Raw genomic sequence first — 24,387 nt, 5'->3', positions numbered from 1 at the left:
TTGTAACCCTGCTAGGGAGGATGAAGATGTTGAGAGAAACTGACTGAAAAAGAAATCCAAAATATTGATTTCATATGAAAAGAGGCAGAGACCGGGGAACTAATTACCAGCTTCTGTGACTTTCAGAGAAGCAGAGGACAACACCTTTCACATCCCACATCACACAAAACACAACACACGTGTTTTACACAGATAAACAACTTGCCCTTTTCCTGGTACACTGATTCATGATGGACTGGCTCTCCAAAGCTGGTAGCATCTTAACATTTATATGATTATTTAAGCAAAGGTAGTACTAGATTTGTCTTTTTTTTTTTTTTTTTTTTTTTAAGATTTGCTAAAATGAATTTCTAGTTCTGTTTGGTGCTAAACAACATCAGCTCAGTTGCAGGAAAAGCTGCAGAGCATTTGCAGCCATCTGCCAAATGATGCCCTGAGTGAGCAATGCAAGTGGCATAGTGAGTCACAGCATCTTGCTACTACCTCAACCTGTCCTGTATGCCAGTGGCATCTTGCATAGGGTTCCACAATTTGGGGAGAACCTGCAAGCAGGCCCTCAAGGATCAAAGGAGGTATGCTGGAACAAGAATATTGTAGCAGTATCCCGTATCAGTGGGCTCTCAGAACCAAGTCCAGGCATGCCCTCGATGGGCATGAAAATGCCCTAGCTTACACAGTAATGCAAATTAAGTACATGGAAGTGAAAGGGCTGTGTAATCCACAGAAACTTTTTTAACTTGTTAAAACTTTAGTTGTGTGAGTGATAAAATTACAAGATAACTCTAATATTACCTAAAACTGCCAATTCTTACCTCATTTCAATGTCCCACAAAGCAGCATCATCACTTATCCAGGGATTGGAAGGCTCAGCAGGAGTGATAAAGGGGTCATATTCCACATACTGCTCTGTGTAGGCTATTAAACTGACATATAAGAAAAAGTAAAAAAGAAGGAGAAGAAGAAGACAAATCAATGCCTGAATGCCCAGTCATGTATCAGAGATACTGATTTTTTCTCTTCCCCCCCCCCAGCCCTTGTTGGAGAGCTTTTTTTCCATGCTTGGATCAGAATGGTTCTTAGTACTCGCACACAACAGTCCCTTTTCTCTGGAAGGATTTCTCTGCAACACTCACCAGTGCAGTCAAGGTTTCCTCAAGGTTGGTTCTGCTGAGATGCCTACAGAGAGCCTCATGTGGCAGTAACAGAATTGATATGGTAGGACATCCCACAGACAGCAACATGACTCTGAAGCACGTCCTCTACATTTATTGCATGCTGTTATTCCCCTATTACCCTCCTCCTATTTTTTGTTTGTTTGTTTATTTGTTTGTTTTGCAAAGGTTTTTGCACTCACTACTCTAAACATTGTGAGTAACTCATCAAAATACTGCCATCAGCTGTAGCTAAAAACACACTTAAATGTTTGGAGGATCACAGTCCTGAGTGTCAGATCTTCAGCATATAGGTCATTTTGTTTTGTCAGTATATCAGTTAGCACAATGGCACTTAATTCAATATACTTCAGTGTAGTTTACGGTCATTAACGTAAAATGAAGTAAATTATATAGGTATTGAATAAACACCTAGCTTTTATACTTGTTTGCTTCAAGCCTAGTCAGATAAGGCATACAGCCTCTTATCCTAAGAGCTCCCTGGGAAAAGGACCATCTCTGCTTGCAGAGGCACCTTGGGCATTCCATTGGGGTTGAGGCCAAATGGCTATTTTACCAAAGGTAGGCAGCGAAAAGAATCAAAAGAAATTTGTCCCAGTCTATACTCTAAATATTCCAAGACACTTCTTCATTTTTCTGCCTCAGCCTGCCAGCTAATTTAATAAGTTAATTGAGTCTCACCATGTTGAAAACTAATCTACTTTCACCATGACTGTTCATGTGAAGTGCTACCTCTGGGTCTTCCACACCTTCAAAAGGCAGGAGAAGGAAAGTACCCTGTGAAACCATGGGTCACAAAAGGCAGAAACTTTCCCTGACCTGCCCTACGATAATTACTTCTTTTTGTTTGTCCTAGCTCTTATCATGAGGCATTAAAATCATACACTTTTGTAACCACAGCAGGTTCCCACTGCCCCTCAGGGCACTCAGGGCTGTCTCATCTCATTTCATTAATTACATTTCATGACTGCTGTGGGTCAAGGGTTGGAGGAGGGAGCAGCGTCCAATTTCAGAGAGCAGCAATCCCGGGGACATCAATGAGAGAGAGGGTTAGTTAAAAAAACAACAACAACAACAAAACCCACCACCACCACCAACAAAAAAACAACACAAAGGATCAATCAGGAGATATCTGCTGTGAAACTTGAATTGCTTGTAACAAAATAATAAGGTGGCATCAGAGGTGCTAGTAAATGAACAAGCAAAAATAAAAGGGGAAAAAATAGATGAAATAAGGGGGGATTTGCTAAAGACATGTTGCTGATTCAGTATAATGACAGGAGCTGAATCATGGCCTCATTGTCTAAACAATGGCAGTGGGAATCCTAAGGGAAAGCATTTCTGTCAAAATGCAAACCTGGGCTTTTGACTTTTCAGGTGATGCGATGTCATTCTGGCAGAAGAGGCGGTGGTTAAGGAAGAGACCAGAGCTTGAGCTGAGATTCTGTCTTTCTGAGTATCAGAGTATCCTGCTGAGTCCATAGTAAATTTGGGTGGCTGAGTTGTTAACACAGGTTTGTGACACATTTCCATTTAGGGAACTGAGATTACCTTTGATAGGAAGGTGTTCAGGATTTCCTCAGCCATTTCCATAATGCCGCATGTACTGGGATTGCATCAGAGCTGCCTGATGCGGTCAGGAAAAACAGTAGGTAGAATTTATTCACATTTTTCTTGAGTTTTCAAATCCCCTTGCCAGATGCTAAAACGGACAGTGTTCAGGTCCCAAGTGAGGAAAAAGGATTTGGAAGTAGAAAAACTGTTCCCTGGGTTCCTGAAGCAGCTGAGGGATGCCTCAGTCTTAAAAGCAAAGCATAGCCTGAGAAGTGCCTTGCTACTACTAACAGCACCTCCTTACTCAGCTGATCTGTGCTTGGAGCATGCATCCAGTGTTTCAAATGCAGTCTTTGGGCAACATAGACTTCATTTCAGGCAGCAGGTCAGCTCATTCCCTTTCACTCACCCCCATCACTGCCAAGCCCCACCAGGGCCTTCCCTCATGCCCCTTGTGCCATGCTCTGGGACACCACAGCCTGGGGCCTTCCAGCAGCACTGCCACCCATAGTCCTTCCAGACCAGGCAAACTGTTTTTTTGCTTTGTTTTGTTTTTTGTTGTTGTTGTTTGTTTGTTCAGTTCTATTTAAAACTAATAGATTTTTCTTCTGGCACTGACAATGACATATTTATCATGGCTGTATAACTTGAACAAGAGGTGTGCTCCAAGGACCCAACGTTCACAAGTGAATGAATTTTATTGAGACCGTCCTATTGAATTAATATGTACCCAGAAAAAAATCAAGCAAAACACATCTGCTTTTCTGTAAATTACCAGCCTGGAAATTATTACTGTCACAGTATATTAAGGTCACTGTAAGTAAATTCAGTATAAAATGAGAACTTTTGGTAAAACACAAAATTATCAGCACAGAACTAGAAAGCCCAAAACATAAATATGAATGTGCTAATTTCAATAGTGCAAAATAGCATGTGAAGGATTTCAGGAAGTCTCTGAAAATTTTCTTTTTAACTGGATAAACTTTCATTTGAATTGATAAACATTATGAGCCACTAGGAACTTTCTGTTGAGCTCCTTCCATTTAATTTGCCTAGTTTAGTGTACACACGGTAATTACAGGAGCAAGCACTGCAAAGCACAGAATTTCACAGGGAAATTCTTTTTAATTTAAGTAGAAATTCCTCTGTTATTTCTCTAGAAAGAGCCATCCCTTGTCATGTCCATCATGTTCAAGACAGTTTCGCTCTAAAAGTGATGTTACAGAAAAGCACGCTGATCCCTACATCTGTCTCAGCAATTCCACTGAAAACGTGCATAGCTTACAAGTATCTGAGTAAAGGAGCTGTCACTCTCAGGGAGCTACATTTGAGCTTGTTCTTTACTTGTTCATACTTTCCTACAAGGACTAAATTTTCTGCAAGCCAGATTATGCCTTGATTTGTCTCTATGAGAAATCTACCATAACACTACCTTGGGATGTCCAGATACAAACCTAGTACTTTCCATATGGTTTCACATGCATATTTTGGAGCAGAAACTGGCCCCACAACCCCAACACAAATGAATCCCAGTATGAATACAAACATCACATGCAACAAGATGCAAACACAATGCCCTCGCCAGAAGTGTGTCAGTCCAACAGGAGAGGAGTGCTCAGAGTTCATCCAAAAAGGAAAAATGAATGCTTTTCAACTGAAAGAGGAGAGACTTTTCTTTAAATAAGCACTAGGCTTGTGAAGGGATAGGAAATGAATGCCCTGCAATGGTTCTTTCTGTTGTGATCACATTTCTTTTGCTTTTACAGTACAATATTCTCCTTTTTCACCCACTTATTTCCAGTGGCAGAAGGGCGAGTGTCACATGTCAGTGGTCAGCAGATAAGCAGCATGTCTGGGCAAAAAGGGAATAAGATTCACTGCTCAGAAATGGAATGAGCCTTTGTGTGTTCCTGCCTACTCGCTATTTCTGGAAATGCTAAATTTGAGATGAAGAAGTAATGAGAAATCACATACATGGGGACACTCACCTTTCTGCTACTTTGGACATCTTTAAACAATGCCTGTCTATCTGCAGGTTCAGAAAAGTTATCTGAGGAGAGAGATGACAAGGGCATTAACAATCCAGGAGCTCCACAGCATGCATTGATCACATCCCAACACACTATTGATTTCTCATTCCAAACAGCTTGAAAATAACTCAGAAAGAAATGGGACCCTCCCCCAGGTAATAGAAACAGCTTACTAGCTGCTCCCATCAGGAATCTCCATTTCATGTGGCAAAGGAGCTTCAGAAGAAATAATTAAAAGTAGGAAAGATGTATTTGGGGCTGAGGTTCTTAGATGACTCAGAGGGCAATGTCATCCTCATTTTATAACACACACTTCACAATTTCTGTAACCAAGAAAATAAAGGTTTTGAAGTACATTTGTACTGAGCTATAAACAAGTTCTTCACAGTACTCTGCATTCTATATTGCTTAGGATGGAAAAAGCTCAAGAGATGTAGTGTTCAGACTTAGTTCAGAAGATCATCCTAATACTGGCTGCCTAAGAAACAAGTTTAAAGCTGCCATTAATAAAAAGCTGACCCAGCAGTTCCTGCCCCTTCTTGAGTGAGGGTTGCTTCCTTCAGGAAAGCAATTTTGATGGAGAGCTCCCCAAGGAAGGGCAAGTATACATGAGGGTGACAGACATTCCTCGGAGTGATTCTGCAAATAACTTTTTCTCAATTACCCAAAAGCTCTGTGCCTGTGTTCTGGGTGTGTCAGCTTCTCTAGCCTACGCCAGTGCACACTTTTCAAACATACACAGTGATCTGCAAATTAATTCGCCTACTGTCTCACAGAGAAAGTAATCAAAAGGATACTGTTGCCCATAACTGCACTGCTCAATTAAAAGCAACAGTGGTCCTTACTGATATCTCTACAGTGTTATATGTTTTGTTTTGTTTCTTTTAAACAGATTGCAACTGCCTGACTGTTCCAGATGTACTCAGTTCTCAGGACATCTGCTGCATAGATATCTACTTACTTGTTTCCGGAAATCCTCCTTTGTAGTTTTGCGTATGGGTTGGGAGGGCACATGTACAGGGCTTTGTGGCTGAGATTCTTCTGTGACACCATACACTGACTGCAAGGAACCAGCAAACAAACAGAAGAGATTGCAGCCTTTTTCTCTGTTATGCAATGAGAAGTGCAGTATGCAAAACAGTAAGGTAATAAGCCAACCATTTCCTACTATTTTTTTTTTCTGCACAGGTAAACAATCATTCAGCCAGGAGCAAAACTGACAGATCCAACTGTGCTGCAGATGCCTGCGTTTGGGATGTCTGCAGGCACTCCAGCAGTGTGCTCAGGGCTTCCAGCACAGCCTGCTTTCCAGCAGAACTCTCTCACCTGAGACCTTCCCCTGTTGCACATGAGGTGGCCACTCTCCCACTGCAGTCTGCAGGGCTGTTTCACAGTAAGTAGGAAAGAGTTTATCTTAAATGATCTTAAAGTTATCTTAAATGATCACTTCTAGGAGCACTGAGGGCTGTGCCTGTCATATTTGCAAGAGGAATGCTGTGAATGATTGTTGTGGAAAAGTAAGTGGCAAAAAAATGTAATATAATCCAGCCCTTTTCTTCCATTTTCTTCCACTCAGTTGAATTGTTGTAAAACTACGTATCAAAGAAAGAGCTTAACCAGTTGTCAGTCAGCCAAGTTCATGCGAACCTACAGACTGACTTGTAGACATTAGTTTTCAGGACAGAGACTTCCACTGAAAGCCACTTAGCTTTTCACTTAATGTTCAAAAGAGACAAATGAGTAGCTCTGCCGCAGTTCAACTACTAATGGAAGTTAGGAGTTTAATGTCACCTCTAAAACTAGTAAAAACATGTAAGAACTTGCTAGAAGTTAAGAGAATCCCAGCTGCTAATGATCAAGCCTTTTAGATTATAAAGGCAGATAAACCACCCTGAAACACCTGTGTCCAAATAATTTCTGAAAAATGTGACCAAAGTATTCTAGCCAGCTGATTTTACTTTTATGGGAATGTAGAGTCAGTAGACACCTGTTGCTAAAACTGAAAGAGTAAATTCACCAATTAGATCAAAACAGATCTGACATTTGCCAAATCCTACATTTGATTTCTACTAGGAAAGTCTGATGCAATCTAAGTGTCAAGAATAACTTATATTAAAAAAAAAAGAGAAACAAAACCAGAAATTCAAACTGACCTTTTTCACCTTCTGTGGGTTTTTCATACGACGACACTTTCTAATGTCCATTTCTGTGGTGTTCACACAGCCTGGCTGAAAAGAGACAGTTAAAAGACATAGTTATCACGTTATTGTTCTCTGCTTACAATCTGCACGCTACCTTGCCTACCTAAAAATAGAGTTTAGCTCTTGTCCAAAATTGTTTCCTTATGTTTGCATCCCAGAGATTATGCTTACTAAATATGAGAGTGCACGATACCCAAAGTTGACATCTCTGCATCAAATCCATCTACTCCTAACTTCAGCATCCAGAGGAAATGCCTCAGATAAGAGGAGAGCTTTTTCTAGGAAGTCTGTGACAAACCGGGTAAAGCTGCTCTTTCATGTGCACAAAAAAAAAAAAAAAACAACTCTTCAACACTTCATATTTATCATACATTTCCAAGTCAACAGTTCCAGGCATGCACAAACCAATGATGTCTGAAATAATCTTGTAGTAACCTGTTCTGAATTGTGAGGAAAATCCATGCAGTGACTTTAATGACAATATCTGCAACTCATGGCACAGTGTTAAGTAAATAAAACTGATCATTTAAAAAGGGCTTTACCACAGGCCTGTGCACATCCCAGAATGCTCTTTCCTGGCTGTCCAAAATTTTCCTTTCTGTTTTATCCTTTTTCCTGTCAATTCTGAAAAAAAAGAAAAAAAAAAGAAAAAAAAAGTCCATAAAAATGTGAGTTACCATATAACGATTTCTTCCTTGTTACATTTTCTAGCTGGCATTTCAACTCAGTGACAAAAATGTTCAGAAATCTTTTTTTTTTTTTTTTTTTTTGTATGGAAATGTTAGGCCCTGACTTGCAAAGCCGAGTGAAAGCATTGCGGATGTTTACTGCGATGTGTATCAAGATAAATTTTCCTATTAACGTGGAAAATTTGTCTTAACATTTGTTTGTTTTTTTCCATCTGCTCCCAGACTGGGAGCTCACATTTAGCTTTGGCTCTGCCAGCATCATCCGGCCTGCATCTCTGGGCACCTCTTTCCCGCAGGCTGGAGGGCCACCTCGGAAAGTCCTGCTGCACCCAGAGGCCTCACTGCTATGACCACATAGTCCTACGAGGCAACTGCTCAAGGCCTTGTAGTGACAGCACAGGAAACACTTGTGGTCACTGTCTCTGGAGATTCAACAGAGCAGCTCCACCTGCCCTGGTGCTGGCAGTGAGGGGATGACAGTGTGAGTGACAGGGCTCAGCTCACTGACAGAGCTGTGCAAGCCAGCTCTCATCTGGAGATACTTGATGGAGTTGGCACAGGTGTAAGTCACTAATTTCAGCCTTCAAGGAGCCAGTAAATCGATTCACTCAAAATGTACACATCAAAGGCCACTGAAGGATGTTCACAGTAGCTGTACCACTACCTCTCGGTGGCATCTAGCAGCTCATGTCTGATGCTCAGCTCTACACACGAGCACAGTACAGTCACCACCGGCTTGCAGGACCTGCCTGCAGAGAGACAGATGACTCACAGGGGGAGGAGGAAACACCCTTGCCTCCAGAGCAGGCTTGAGAGTCTGACATCATCCCCGTGCTGACTTCCTGCACTGCTGCCACCTGAGATAATGACAGCAGTGAGAGAAAACCCACATGAGCTACAGCTTCTGACAATCAGGTTTTCACCTCTCCTGTCTTTTTTTAGGAGGGGCAGTGATCCTCAGCTGTGTCTGTGCTAGAAGTGTACCAAGGAAACTGGGGACTGAGACTGAAGTGTCTGAATACCCCTCCCAACAAAAACCTTGAGTCCAATGCACTTTGAAGTTGGTTGAGATGAGGAAACCAACTCAGCACAAGCAGGCACCAGACACCGCTTCACTGTACTGAGCTGAGAAGTAAATGCAGAACTTGAAAACTGGGAGAGATGCTTTCAAGTGTTTCTGCTTTGTTTTTTGTTTTAGTTAATGCACGCCACGGATTACAGTTTGGACCCATCTTTTCTCCATGAAAAGATGAATAAGCAACACTGACCCTGTAAAAAATCTGAATTTAAAATTTATGTCTTAGGCGACAATTTATGATGTAGATGGAATGCAGAATTTTGTTTTCACTGAGATTCTTTTTCCTTTTGTCAACAAACCTTTAAGTAACTGAAAGAACCACTGCTAGTGTAGCTTCTCATGTTTTCTTCTAAGCAAAACAGTGGTATTCTCTTCAGAAAAAAATCCCTTAATTTCCTTGTTATTTTCCATGTTATTATCCATGTACTTAAATAGTGCATAATTGAAATGTGATTGAGCAAATAATTAATCAAAATTCCAACGAGTTAGTCAAAGATAGAAACCAATGCCTCAGCCATACCCTCAAGTGAAAACATCCCTTAACTTCTTAGCATCTGATACTGAAAGAGCGAATTCTTTCTATCAGTACAGACCATTAGTACAGGTATTCTTATACACTGTCTTCATCAGCCTTCCAGTTTTACAGGAGACAATTGCATGCACAAAATGGGCACATAAGCTTTTAAGTACACTGGTTTACATGCCCTGGACAATACTCATTTTGCAGCAATAATGACAACCTGTTGTAAACATCAAACTGTTTTTGGAAAGATGCGAACAAAAATGTGGATTTCAACTAGAGCAGAAGACAGGAAAAACAAACAAACAAACAGGATTTAGCTGACGTAAGTTTCATGTAAGCGGTACTACCCAATCCTCCACACTATTAGGAGCATAAACTGAAGTGCAGAAAATAGAGGTACAGCTGAGCTGACTGAGGATTGCTATAAGTGAGAAAAACAAATACAGACTGCTGTAAATACCCCCTTTATAAGCACTTTTAAACAACAGTATTTTTAATATCTATAATACTTTACAAAGATAAAGTTACACAGACTGCTGACAAAATCTTGTTTTTTCCATTTACGTGAAATAAAAATACTATACAACAGTAGAAGTAGAATGTGTAAGTGAGTCACCCAATGTCACATGGAAAATTCAGGCTCAGGAACTCCTGATGGGCATTTCTACACAGAGATGATTAAACACATCTTTCAGATTCTGGCACAAATCTTAGCAATTGGCCTTCTGTTGTTTCCAGTCTGCTGCTGACTTAGCAATACCTTCTGGACTTAGCTGCAGTAGAGGCTTTGAGAAAGAAATTTTCAGAGTCCCCCTCCCCATGCAGCCCTAGGTGCTGGGGCAGTTCAGTACTCCAGGATTACTCACTTCACTTGGGCCTCAGCTTGCATGAAGATGAATTCCCACTTCCTTGCAAATGCTCTCTGAAGTCTTGCTAAGTTTTCCTGACAAAAGATGAAAAATAGTAAGAACAGTTAATTCTAGTAATTACAACAATTGCTTAAGAGCAGTTAGGAAACTGGGAGTTAATTTTATTTCCCTTTCATTTATTTTTTTAAGCTGGAGAACTCAAGACATGGAAGTCAGTGCTGGTTTCAGGTGATTTATCCCATAGGCAAGGCAAGGTTGTGACACATCCTTTTGGGCTGCAGACAAGAAGACCCTGTCAGGAGAATTAATAGAGTGTGATGAAGACAGTCCGAGTTCTATTAGTAAAATGATGATGGTCTTGTTCCCAAAAGATAATACTGAGAAGCTTTGTGAAGCTGACAACTTCCATTTCTGATAGCAGATGGCTGCCACCTGCATGATTCCTTCTCCTTCCCACTTTCCCTTCCTCCCCACGTTGGTCCCTTTCACTAAGGTGCAAAGCCTGAGCATCCCCTGCTCTGTTCAGCCCTGAGAGCACTGCGCAGCTGCACTGCACTCAACTCTGGGAGCTGCCAGGATGATTCACAAAAGGAAATAGCTTGTTTGTCTGAACAATGAAAATAGCTAACTGAGAGACCAGATCCAGATGCAGCCTTTTTCCTGCATCTGAAGTAAGAGTTCTAGTTCAGGTCTACTGCAGGGAGCATCAGAATCTGAACATTTGGAGATCAATGCAACTTCCTCACAGATCAAGGTCAAGCTTGCTGACATGATCAGAATGTGAGGCTCAAACAGCACCCTGTAGTCAAATATCCACAACCACTTGAAGAAGAAGGCCTATGAGACCACAAATATGACCCTCTACGTTACAGCTGGTTCAACTGTTTCAAATTTTCTTTGAAAATTAACATTAAGTTCTACTGTTGTCTTTTTACACTGATTACTTTTATTTCAAGAAAATGCTCAAGTGCACGCATTTCAATGCAAGAAGCGTTCCTACTTTTTACTTCAAGCTCTTGTATAACACAAGACAAAGCTTGGCTCAGTTACCATCAAGTCCACTTAGGAGTTTCAGTCTTCTACTTGGAGGAAGACAGTTAAGCAAATAATTTACAGCTGTGCCAAGCTGTGATTATTTCCTTTACTGTGAACTACTTGTAATATCTGCAAAAATAATTTTTTTTTGTGACTTTGATTTATTTCTTATTTTAAATTACGTCCATGTGTGCCCTCTGGAGTAAATATGATGAAACCAATGAAATATAACCAATTGAAGCATTATTTGAATCATGCCTATGTTAGGCCAATTATAAATTGAGGTTAAATCCAATCATGCAAGCTCAATCATACAATGAAGAGCCCTGCTTTACCAGCAGAAATTGGGGGTGGGAAGTTGCCTGTGAATGATGCAAGCAGAACCTCAAATGAGATGTCCCCTGCAATGCCTAGTGGAAATTCTCTTTGTAAACTCCAGGGCAGTGCTGATGCCCGCAGAGAAACATCCTTATGCTACATCTCCAAAAATGGGTACTGAATATACAGGACTCCTTCCCAGTCCCCTAAACCTGTTTCTCTCATATGTGCTCAGTTTACATCTCCAGTGTTGGGTCTACTTCAGCTCTCATAATGACTAGGAAGAGTCAGTGCCATTCTTATCTGATTGTCTTTAATTAAGAGAGCAATGCTTGAATGCGAAACGACCACTAATTGTGCAATGCAATATTCACAAGAAAAATGAGAGACTGCCAAGATCTAATTATTTGCCATCACTAGCACATTGCTACTCTCAGTCGACAACGATGTGCAAAAGTACTTAGCCATAGCCTCATGGCATGAGTGTGGGAGTGTGTGGTGCAGAACAGTCTTGTGTTGCTTTATCACAGGTACTTAGAGTACTTACAGCTAATTGGTTGGCTGTGACCAATTTCAATGGTTTTAAAAATGAAATAAAAATTATTCAGAAGTTAAAAGTCAGCAAAATGTTGTATAAATGCATATGCATTATTTCTTTATGTCTGTACTTCACAACTAGAACTCATGGAAACACTCGATGTATTTCAAGGGTGGATTAGACACTGGCAATTTTTGTATGCTCTTTGCTGAAAGAACCTAGTGGTGCATATGCACTGTGTGTACAAAAGACCCAAAAATACAGTAGAAGGCAAAGAAGAAGGAGAAAATCGGTTCTAGGAAAAAAAAAGACCACTCTATAATTACACAATATAGATGTGTATAATTAACACAAACACACAAGTCCACTAGAACCTTCTTTGAAAAAAAAACACTGAAAAAATCCACATTGGAAATTCAACTGTTACGCTGTTGAACTAGCGAAGGAAAGGAAAGATAGAAAGCAAAGTTCAGCCAGTCAGATTGATATACACTGCTAGCATTCAAAAAAACTCATTTCAACACGACCACTCCTGCCTCCACCCTCTCGTCCCTATTGACCCAAACTCTTCACAGTCTGAAGCTAAGTTTGGTGATACTTTTGTGAATAATTTCATAAGAGAAAACACGCCTTGAATAAGCATGATAGCATACTGAAAATACAGTCTAAGGTTCATAATTGAAAATTTTTATTTATAGTATGTAAGTATATAGTATGTACAGAATGTAGGTATATCCCATGAGTCATTAGCAATTTAATTGCTCAGTAATGCACCTGAAAATCCATGATTTCTGCAGGTTTGTATCTGCTATATAAAACAGGAACTGTTAACTGGAAAGAGGAAACCAATGTAAATTGTAGTGTGATTTGCTTCTTGGTGCTGATGCTTTAACTTGAGAGGCTGCAGAGCTGGGGACATTCCTCATTTGTGAGCCTGATGTTCTTTCCAGATCACCCTTCAACAAATTGACAGCTAAAAAAAGACACATAGTAAAGGCTAACCCCACGGCATTAAATGACAACATTCAGTTTGCAAACAAAGCCTTCCCCCTTGCCCCCACACTTTAAACTTTAGCAGGAGTGTACCTACGGCTTCATAATCGGCCAGCTCCAGCCTAGCTTTGTTCTGCATGGTCCGTTTGCAAAGATAGATGGCTAAAGGGAGAAAAAGAATAGAAGACAATTACAGACAAATTATTAGTCCAAGATCTTAAAAAAAAAAAAAAAAAGAAAAAGAAAGAAAGAAAAAACCCCAAACCTCCACAATCTTCTCATCTGAAGGCAATGTAAACCAAGGAATGAGAGGTCTGAATACCCAGCTGACATTAAGGGCTAGCATTCTCAGAGGCCTTAAACATCTGGGACATCTCATTTAAAAATGTTGAGAGTTGATGCCTGGACCTAACAAGATGTCTGAGAAAGACACAATTACTTCTGGGGCTGGTAAAAGATTTAGCATTAGCAACCTGTTCCCCTCAGCACTTTGGAAAAATTCCTGCAAAAGTGAGCAGCCTTGTATATTTCTGCATTTTCTTTCCTCTTAAAGAATAACTAGGAGAAAATAAATTGGGATATTAAAACAATAACAGAAATACAGGCTGGATAAAGGTATACCTCAAGCAATTTTTCATAGCTCCATCGACTTATTTTATACGTTTCAAGCAGTTGAGAAAAGCCCTCACCCATTTCACCATAGGCAGACACTGCAGAAATTGGTGTGAGTTGGGATTCAGGAGGGTCAAGATACCAGATGACACCTAACCAGTTCCAGGCTGACTTTTGGTACTGGCTCAGCTGGGCTGGCAGCTCACCCCATTTCCACTAAAGGCTGAAACAAAAGGTCCCCAACACACCTGGGGTATACAGTTAGAAGTGCACTACATAAAAAAGATTCAACACTTTTGATGAAACCTGGGTGTGAAAGGTATAGGTTTAATTGCATTTTGCCTCCTTTCTCATACTGCAGGACCAGCTAAAGATTACCAACCCAACTATGCACCAGACTGGCGTGGGGCAGAAGTCAAAGCATCCTCTATAGAAAATAACATTTTTCAGAAATGTTTCATTTTTCTTTGAAAACCATGGGATTTTGATTTGTGCATAAATATGATTTTCTGACACTTCCATGAATGTTCTTCATTGGGAACCCCATCATCTATTTAAAATACAACAAAAACAGTGCTATTTGTGTTGTTTTACTCTATGCAATCCCTGTAATTCTAACAGGCTTATAACGAGGCAACATTATGCATAGTAACCAGAGTTGATTGGGTCAAATATATTTACTTCTATGCTTCTCAAAAGCAACTTCACCTGTGAATCATTTATAATACCAAATAAACTGAGAGTTAGTTATCTTGCAGTACTTCTCCACGCAAGGCAGTGACCTGCCATTAGCAAGTTCATTACTGTCCTGTGAGCTGATCTATGCAAATTAAAAAAAAAGTAGGAAGAGCTGATGGATTTCAGTTTTATTTGGGTCTACTTCTAGTTTGGGATTAATTCCTGGGAAGACTCCATCTGCACAGACCCCTGATATGCAGAGGCTGATTATAAGCATATGTTAGAGATCTCTGGGATAGATGAAAATCTGTCACTACAAGGCTCAAAACTAATGCAGTTTCAGCTTGTCCAGCTGTGGGTCAGTTTGCATGGGGCTTGATTTTGAGGTGCATTGTTCCACCCAATGCCTTTGCAGCACAATAGCCAGTTATTGAATAAATATTATACACAGAAACAGAACCTCTCTTGTAGGACTGTTATGCTGATATTTACAGAAAACATACTTAGTACAGTTCAGACACATATATGGTGACTGTTTGTAAAATCTGGAAGTCATTTTGCACACAATGAACAGCAACTCATTTTCTCCTAAGCAGTCTCCTCACTGGGATAAACACATAAGTCTGCGTTAGCTTCCTTGCAGTGGAGGACTGCAAATGAGCTATCACATGACAGACACCATCACAAGTTACTCCTCCACCCTGGCAAACAATTTCCAGAATCCATAACACTGAATAATTATTACTTGGGAAATAAACAATTATTATTCAGGGAGGAGTTATAAACTGATCTTAGCTTATGAGGTATTTCAGAAGAGGCATTTCCAGCAGCTCCTGCTTTATGGGCACACACATGGATTCACTTCCTGTTTGAGTGCCACTGCAGGATGCATCAATTGATTTTATCATTTAGCTGTGAAAGAAGCGTAGTTCTGGAAGAGACAGCAATATTGCATGGAGACAGCTAAAGATAACAATACTGACATATTTTCTTTATGTATTATCACTGTCTGTAGGCATTCACACGTCTAATACCCCATGTTACAGTTTATTAGCTCATAAACCATGCCCAGTTTTCTCTTTTTACTGGCTAGAAACTGGTAATCTTAAATTAAAAAAAAAAAAGTGTGATGTCATGCATCACAGAAGCTTAACTACAGGATGCCATCAGTTATATACTGATGTATTGATCAGCCAGACGAGTGCCCAAATGAGGTAACTTTTTATTGATCAACACATCAAATTCAGCTACAGATCAAAGCATGTTCTCCCACAAAAGCGATATGGATATTATTTAAGATTCCCATGGAGCAATATTCTGCTTGCCATAAATCCTGCTGAAATGAACAGAGCTACTGAAGAATGAAGGCAACAGTATGTGAAATCCTGGCCCCAATGAACTTGTCTGTTGAAGGACAATTTCTTTCATTATGAGCTTTCTGTACTAGCTTTCTGCAATGAAATAATTATGCTCTCACCATAATCTGTGTTTTCTGGCTCCCAGCAGTTTGAAGGCCAAAAGTATGGTGCCTAAGAAACAACATAAGCATTTTCACAATTTAAGAGATGAAATGCAAATCAAATGCAGAAAAAAAATGTTAAGTGCAAAAAGAATCACATAGTCTACAGCCTGGTCTCTACTCTGAGGGGAAGGAAACACTGCTACAGCTCTCAATAAAAGTGGTGACGCTTTTCCAGAAAGGTATCCTCTCTACCATTCCTCACTGCAGGCAGAGACATTGCAGTACTGATTGAGGACATCCACCCTCAGGGCATTTTAGACACTCCTATCTCATCTGAATGTAAGACTCCTTACTTTCTATCACCAGAACCTCCTCTTTCCCCAGGAGTTCACAGGCACCCAGATTTATTTACTCGTTTACTTATAAAGGACAATGACAAAATCTTCGTGGCCTTTTATATATGCTATGTGCCACTTGCTCTTTTGTAGTGGCTTTTCCATTTTGGTTGATAGCCAACAAAACAATTGACTTTTAAAATAGATTAGATGTAAGAGCTCAAAACTCAGCTGATTATGGTCATTCTGAAAGCTGAAGTCCTGCTAAGCTTGCTGGTTTGGTTTCCTATCCAAGTCTGTATATTGCAGTTGCTACAATTAGTTTCAAGATCATCTGGTTGTATCTCACTTTTGACATAAACGAAGAATAATATCCTTATGACCACACAGATTACAGAACACTGTTTTGCATTAGTGATGCAATTTGACAACAATGCATAGGTCATTACACACATACAAAGACTACTCCCTGCACCAACGTGCAGTGAGGAAACACAGAGGGGTCAAACAATACATGGTTCAATGCACCTCACTGATATATATCTCCTGAACTTCACAAGATGATGAGCTACTGTTAAAGGGGGGATTGATGTCAAGGTAGAAAGCGTCAAGTAATGGAAAGTGGAGTAATGGAAAAGAAAAATGATCCTATCAGCTTATTTTTGTAAAAAAGGTCTGAGGAGAACTGTTGCAGGAAATGACAACAGGCAAAGAGTAAACACAATTGCAGAAAAAGATAAGGAGAGAGAAAAAAGTCAATAAGCAGTCAAGACAGTCTCATGATGTAGTTTGCACAGGCTTAAAGTACAAAATTAAATGATACTCTGTTTTTGAAATTTGGCACTGGATAATTTGAGAATTTAACTTCCTATAACATCACAAAAATATAACTAAACAGGCAATCAGCACTGCTCCTGCTTCTGCCGAGTCTTGCATGATGGGAATAGTAAGACTTTGTGAAAAGCAAGAGAATTGTCATGAAAAATCTTAATCTGAGTGATGCCAGGTAACCAGAAGGTGGGCAGAAATAAGTTGTAGTCTGTGATCTCCCTGTTGGGTTTTTGTTGTAGTTGTTGTTTTTTTTTGTTTCCTGTGCCATTGGTCTCATGCGATAACAATACCACATTAGCAGTAGGACTGTGAGCGTGAGCAGAAGATGCAAAGATGAAAACAGGCTTTTCAAATAATAACTAAAAAAAAAAACAAATGAAAAGGAAAAATGGTAATGTGAATAGAAGAGAGGTCACAGGAAAGATAAGGAAGCTGGCAGAGATCAAATAACAGAAAAAAACACAAATTTAACAGCAAGATACAACAGGACTCTAGTTTTGAACTTGCTTCTTTTAAAGTTACACAATCTGTCTAAAAGGAGTTGTTGCTGCACACAGTTATCTAGGAAGTTGACAGCAGCAGATTTTGGAAAGGTCACTGAACTCAAGCACAGGATGCTTTAAACACTGAACACATCTAGAGGCACAGAGACAACATTGGATAGAAGTGTCCCAGCTTAAGTGGCTGCCAAGTTTACATATCCATTATAACAGAGGCAAAGGCTGAAGCTTGCCCCTTCCTACTTCCACCTGTAACCAGGAGAGGATAAATATGAACTTTCCACTGTGCTAGAGATCAAACGCCTGAATCCAAAGTTTGCTTTGGTTCACTCTGGACAGGAGAGTGGCTACTCAATATTGTGGTACACTGGACATCAGTAAGGGACGCACAAGCAGGACAGTGGGCTCACTAACCTGAAAACGATAGAATGTCCCATCATCTTTCAGGGTAAGGACATGGTCTGAGATTGGAAAGACGTAACCCTGCGCTGCGATAAGACTTCCCAAGTGTATTGCTTCCCCTGTTAAAGAATAGAAAAAGAGAGAAAAGAGAGGAGATGTGTCAAGATGATGCACCCTGCACAGCCCTCTGCTTTGAGCAGTCACACCATGACCTCATGTACATAAGCCATGTTTCAACTATGCCGCATCCATATGCCTTTCAGTGAAATCACGCAAAGCAGGAGAGCAGAAAGCAGCTTTACAATATATAGATGAAATTTCCTAAATGCAGCCCTCACCACTACAGCAGCGGGGGAGGGACTTTTTCTAAGGGCATGTAGCGACAGGACAAGGGGAAATAGTTTTAAACTGGAAGAGGGTAGATTTAGACTAGATATTAGGAAGACATTCTTTACTGCGTGTGTGGTGAGGCACAGGAACAGGCTGCCCAGTGAGGTTGTGAATGCCCCCTCCCTGGAGGCATTCAAAACAAGGCTGAATGGGGCTTTGATCAACCTGTCTACTGGGAGGTGTCCCTGCCTATGTAGCAAGAGGGGTGGAACTACGTCATCTTACAGATCCCTTCCAATCCAAACCATTCTATGATTTCATAATTTGCACAGATTTTAAACTGTTGTCAATTTTCAAAAGCCACATCTATTGTCTCAGACTTGCAAAATACACATTAGGTTATCACTTGTGCCCAGAGAGATAATAAATCTGTTGCTTGCAGCTGAAATTCAGGTTTGGACTTGATTGGACTCATGAGAAGGGTGGAGTCTAGAGAGTTGCCCTGGGTGAGTCAACACTGCCTCTACTCCTGATTTTACATGGTAACAGCAGAAGCAGACTGCAAAATGGAATGTTTTTTTCTCTTTCCAGGAAAGCAACAGAAACTTCTGGGCCTGAAGAAGGCCCATGCCTTTCCTTTTTTCCCAATAGTTCTCAACCATGTAAAAAGTGATTTTGGTTTCTCTGAACTGTGAACTATTTGGACTGTGCCCAAACACAGATCACAGTTTATGGCTCATTATCCATTTATCTAGCTGCCACGATAAATCACCATCTGATCCCTTACTACTGTCTGTGTCATCCTTGGCCACTATGTCCTGTCAGCTGTGGCTACTCCTCTCCACACCAGGTAGTCCTGTCACTACCTTCACCCATTTAATCACACATCTACCATCTTCTTTTCTAGGTCTGGGAACAACCTGAGAATACATCAGGCTTTCTTAGGTAGCAACAATTTCACAGACAGGCTAGGACTCCTACAAGATGCTTTCTGTGCATTGCAGTTGTAAGGTATGAGACTCAATTAAGTAGCTGATTCTTATCTGTTTTCCTCCTTCCCACCAAATGCTTAAATCAACCTTGCTCTACTGTGTTACACTCTGCAGTGAAGTAGTATGCATTCTCTTATGGTGCACACACACGACAGCTGAAAGGTCTACTAATTCCTAGCCATGGTTCACTTTACCTTGATCCTCAATGCTGAGGTTCTTCATAAGCCACTGCACAATATCAGCACCTGCAAAATAAATAAACAAATGAACAGGAAAAAAGAAGGCATTGAACTCAGAGGCCAAGAAGTTTTTGAGAGTCCTAGAGAAAGACAACATTGAGATGAGATACAAAATAACTTATATGAATTCTATTTCGTTTTCTTTTTTATCTCTCCCAAGGTTTCAAATTGTTTTTGCTTCCTGCGTCATACTGTAATTATATACTCACTGATAGGTACTGAGCCCAAGTGCCCTAGGAGACTTCCTACACTTTAAGTCAACTGCTACTCTAATAGTTGCATGTAACAACTTCTCTTCCAAATGCATTTCTCTCACCTCAGCATATAGGAAGTTCTGTTTCTGAAAGCACTATCCAGCAAGGAGATGAAGAAGCATTTATTGACACCCAGCATCTTAAATGTCAGGGCAATTGTATAGTGGCGTAGAACTGAGTTATCAGCAAAAAAAAAAAAAAAAAAAAAAAAAAAAAAAAAGAAAAAGAAAAGAAAAGAAAAATAAAGAAGAGAGAGAGCTGAAAGTCTCATTTGTATCAAAGATGAGCAGCAACTTGCAGAAGAGAGTGTGCCTAGTAATCCCTTCTTTGTCCTCTGGCACTTAGGAACTCAGTTAATCCAAAGGCAGTCACACTGCAGAACCCCAATAAAACACATTTAAACTAATATACAGCCTTACAAATTTCAGAGCCGTAGCTGACTACTGCTACATGAGCATATTCAATTAACAGACAAGAAATGGGCTATCTTTTCACTGAAGGTACTGCACATGGTTGAATGATGTGGCAATAAGCCATATTTTTAGTGAGCCCTGATTTGTCCATAGGCAACATCCTTGCATTCAATATGAAGGATATTTGCTTGGGATTTTACGGGCAGATATGGTGCTAGCAGAAAAATATATAGGAAAATGTTTGGAGTCCATAACTGTTGTTTTGACGTGTTTGTTAATAAAATTTTCCATTTTATAAACATGGATGCTGCCTTCTGCAAAACAGAAATAGCCTAAAGATATAACAAACTCTTGGGGTTAGAAAATCATTTCAGAAAGACTCAAAGCCTTCTGTATTGTTGGAAACAAAACAAAACATCACAATTTGCTGTCTTGGTTCAAGGTAAACCAGAATTATTCTTTTTTTTTCTTTTCTTTTCATATTCCAAACTAAAAAGTCCACTGTTTTCCCTGGTTTTGATCTCAGAATATAGATCTGCAGTACTCTCTTAGTCATTTTACTCCCAACTGATGTGACAGCTCATATCTGAACATCTTTTAGAGTAGTTAGTTCACTGTCTTGCTCAAGGGAGAAGAAGTGCATTCCAACCAATCCCTTTCCAAATATACAGGATACTTAACACAGGATTAACTCTCCATAGAATGATCATATTCTCCTTTTCTTTTGAGGAATTTATTCAGTTTTAATCAAACTGCAGTGAAACGTTTGAAACAATGCTGAAAGCTGTTTCAACGATCTTTCTTCTTGCTGTTAAGATTAACAAATAAAGGCTTAAAGGGGCAAACTGAAAACATTGACTCAGTCAGAACCACTGTGATCAGTCACTCTGGAATATAAGCAACACTAGAGATTTTAATTTGTCTCTTAAAAATATGAAGTCATTCTTGAATGTTGCCAAGAGCCTGGAAGATTTTATAGCTGTTCTCCAGTTGTCCTGAGGCAGACAGATTATCTTTCTGCTGAGTTTGCTGAACCATTATTTATCACCTGCCAAGACTGATTACTCACCCTCAGGACAATGACAAGTCTTTCCTTCCTCTGTTAATTACTGTCATCATTAATAGCCATGTCACTAATTAATATTCAATCATAATGAAAACTCTTCACTGCCATCTCCTACAACACCTTCAATTTTTAGGGTTACTCTCAGATTGGCTTTGCTTTTCTTTCTGGTTGGTTCTATCCCTGCAACTTAGTTTTGCCTATCTATAAACTCTATGTCTTTTGTCAAATTAGAAATTAGATCTATACTTTTAAGGTGATGAACATATTACTGAATCCCTTAAAGACCCTCCACTGTCAGATCAAGACACGGATGCTCTATCTGTACTTTTTCATTAATATTTCTTCTTAACCTCTCCTGTAGATGAGGCCTGACTGAGCCTCCAAATAATTCACCTTCCCCAAAAGATCTTCTCTGGCTGATTTTCACATTCCATATTTCACGAGTGCTTTCAAAGGACACCCAAGGGAAACCTTTGACCATGACACATTTCCATTAAAAACTAACGGGGCACTTGAGACCTTCTGAAAACAGATGGTTGAGCATGTTTTCACAATATGAAGTGCTGCTGGATCTAGGTAGAGAAATGGTTCTCTGTCATCTTTGCTAGGTATTCTGTATTTTCTCCAAGTCTGTATGCTTAGTTCAAAGGTAGGCAACAGCCTAAGAGCACCAATTTCCTACCCACGTTTAGGAAATTTATTCTCATTGCTTTAGGCTTTTTTTTTGAAACCGAGGTAGATGAAGTTGCTTAACACCAAAAGAATAGTTATCACCTTATGCTCAAACAGATTCACAATGACCACTTTTTCCACCTACCTGGTTCTGAGACAGAGTAGTAGCTTTATATTTCCTGCTATTTTCTTCTTTTCTGTTCAGCCTCAGTGATCCCATAATAGTAACTAGTGTTCTCAGAAGGCCATTGCCTGTCAACATGACAAACGACTGGCCAGCCATAGAAAAATAAATTAAAGAAAAGTTCATGTGGTGTGAGACCATTGGCAAGATGTGGTTAATGAGGTGAGTCACCACCACTGTAATCGATACCTTTCCTACCTAACATAACTGTTCTAGCTCTTCCAGAAAACCCAAGGTTTACATAGGAAATGTAGACCCACACTCATAATCAGACGTGCTGATCTTCTACTGACTGAAATAGCAGAAGAACTCAGAAGGATGCACCCTCCCTCCAGCAGTTTCTAAAGATATTTTGCTTGGAGTGGAGACTGATCCTCTGGGAAAGGAACTGGGACTGCTAGGGTCTGTCTGTCACCCAAGGGTCTGAGCATCACAACAAGCTACACACACAAACACGCACATATTTATTAAAAAAAAAAAAGGCAAGTATTTCTGGGACTTCTGCAAACATTTGTGTACCTTTGCTTTTCTTTCGAGGCCTGATAGGAAGGCTCTGCTTTTTGCTGAGTGCTCTGAGATGGCAGAGTTGGTAAGCACTGCAGTGAGGAGCTGCTCAGTGATTTGACATGCCACCCAGATGACACACCAGTGATCAAGGACAAACTTCGTCCTCATGCAGCTGAGCCCTACTCACTGTATACCGCCCAACAGCTACAGCTGATGAGGTGGAGATGAGGTGGAAGGCTTTGGACCTCAGACCATTACACAGACTCATATTACATTAATGTTAACAGTGAGCAAAGGGAGGGGCTTATAATAAATAAGTAAAAATACTGCCTAATCATGTTATCAAATAATTTGTCATATATACATATCTACAGCAACAGACATAGGATCTCTAGGTTATTTCCTCACTTTTTCCAATGTTAGTGTAACTCTTGTAACCCTAAACCTCTCTGAATATATTCTGATGGGGTTTTGAAATTACTTTTCAAAAAGGAATGTGAAAAAACGTGGAATGTTCAGATTCTTCTTGTATAAAATCTACACACTCCATGACATACTAGATGAGCAAATAAACTGCATCTCTCTGGTATCAATCATCTACAAACTCAAGGTTCAGACAATATTTTGATGCGAGGTATAAAGGTGTTCTTTCTGTCACTTCATTTTTGAAAATAGATGAACCCACTTTAACACCAATTTTTCCAAACAATTTGCTCCTGAGCACAGATCAATCCTAAAATATTTCTATCAGAAAAGTAAGACTGAAAAAGTTCACAAGCAGTCAAGAAGATTTAGAAGAATACCTGCCCAGGTACTTGTGCAGCCCCTTCACACTGCTTTCTACTCTGCCAGTTGTGGCAATCACACCATTAAATGATGGATTTTTATTTTATTTTATTTTATTTTTTCACTCCAAGAGCACAATACCCTTGGTAAGTCTGCAAACAAATATAATTAATTATCCACACTTTCGTCATTGAATTTGCAAAAAAAGAAACAAAGGAGCATCATCCATGGTAAAGGGAAAAATGTTTTCATACAAAATTTCCCAAGGCCTCCGGCACTCCTTGCTGCTATTTTGCTCACACAGAGCCCCCAGTGACTCCCACAGTAACTTCATCTTTTAAGATACTGGATTTAAAAATAATAATAAAAAAGAAAGAAATATCTAGTTCTCTTCATAGTATTGTGTTACAAATACTAGGGAAACACTTTATAGACACTGCCTACAATACGCACACAAATACGTGCCAATGTAAAAAAGCAACACTTAGCAGCTGACTCAGAAAATGTGGTAATTGCAGCTCTCCTCCATCAGCATGTGGTAATTGCACCACTCAGTGTCAGCAAGGAGCATCATCAAAGCTACAACAGCTTCACGCTCCTACCAATAGCAATTTTTCTTTACACTGTACTCACTTTAAATCTTGTTAGTGAATTATTAACAGCTGGTAGCAGCAGGACTGTTACCTGCTTTTGACTAGAGCACTTAAAATTTTTTAAGGGGCCCTTATTTTTTGTTCATCTCAACTTTTGAGTGCCTGAATTTACAATCCATTTTTCTTCTAATAAAAAACTGAAAAACGTAATACTTGAGTGAAGCAGGAATGCAGTTTGCTGCACAGTGGCAAAGCAGCACGTGGAACTAAGTTGCATAGGATGATAAAACAGCAACAAGGACAGAAGATGTGTAAATTTAATGGGTTCAGAATCTGCAGATCCTCTGCATTTTCCTGACAAGCGTGGATTACTTATCACATTGTTCAGGCTGACTCCAACCACTCTTCTCTGTCCCTTTACTGTTATCTGCAGAAAGCTATATGGCATGCTTGTCCACTTACAAAAAATATCAATATTTCAGAAAGGAGTCTCAGAATGATATTCCAACCACAGGTTTTTGTATGTTGTTC

The 24,387-nt window shown here is 39.8% G+C and overlaps 1 protein-coding gene across 3 annotated transcripts in view; it reads right to left on the bottom strand.

Annotated features, from left to right (window-relative positions):
- Positions 1–24,387, bottom strand: part of RGS6 (regulator of G protein signaling 6) — a 236,182-nt gene that overhangs the window by 41,280 nt on the left and 170,515 nt on the right. For all 3 annotated transcript variants that reach the window (XM_065754747.1, XM_065754749.1, XM_065754748.1), the window contains exons 4-13: positions 19,337–19,387; positions 17,833–17,939; positions 15,768–15,819; positions 13,098–13,162; positions 10,114–10,190; positions 7,500–7,581; positions 6,910–6,984; positions 5,718–5,816; positions 4,715–4,776; positions 813–923 (exon numbers count right to left, since the gene is read on the bottom strand). In XM_065754747.1, coding sequence (XP_065610819.1) covers positions 813–923; positions 4,715–4,776; positions 5,718–5,816; positions 6,910–6,984; positions 7,500–7,581; positions 10,114–10,190; positions 13,098–13,162; positions 15,768–15,819; positions 17,833–17,939; positions 19,337–19,387 — 781 coding nt within the window. The remainder of the gene's footprint in view (positions 1–812; positions 924–4,714; positions 4,777–5,717; positions 5,817–6,909; positions 6,985–7,499; positions 7,582–10,113; positions 10,191–13,097; positions 13,163–15,767; positions 15,820–17,832; positions 17,940–19,336; positions 19,388–24,387) is intronic.

This window comes from Cyrtonyx montezumae, unplaced genomic scaffold (assembly GCF_038088225.1).
Source record: "Cyrtonyx montezumae isolate F1298 unplaced genomic scaffold, pur_monq_1.0 scaffold_10, whole genome shotgun sequence".
Taxonomy (NCBI): Eukaryota; Metazoa; Chordata; class Aves; order Galliformes; family Odontophoridae; genus Cyrtonyx; species Cyrtonyx montezumae.
Note: the sequence above shows the minus strand (reverse complement) of the source record. Positions and strands in the feature narration are given on the sequence as shown.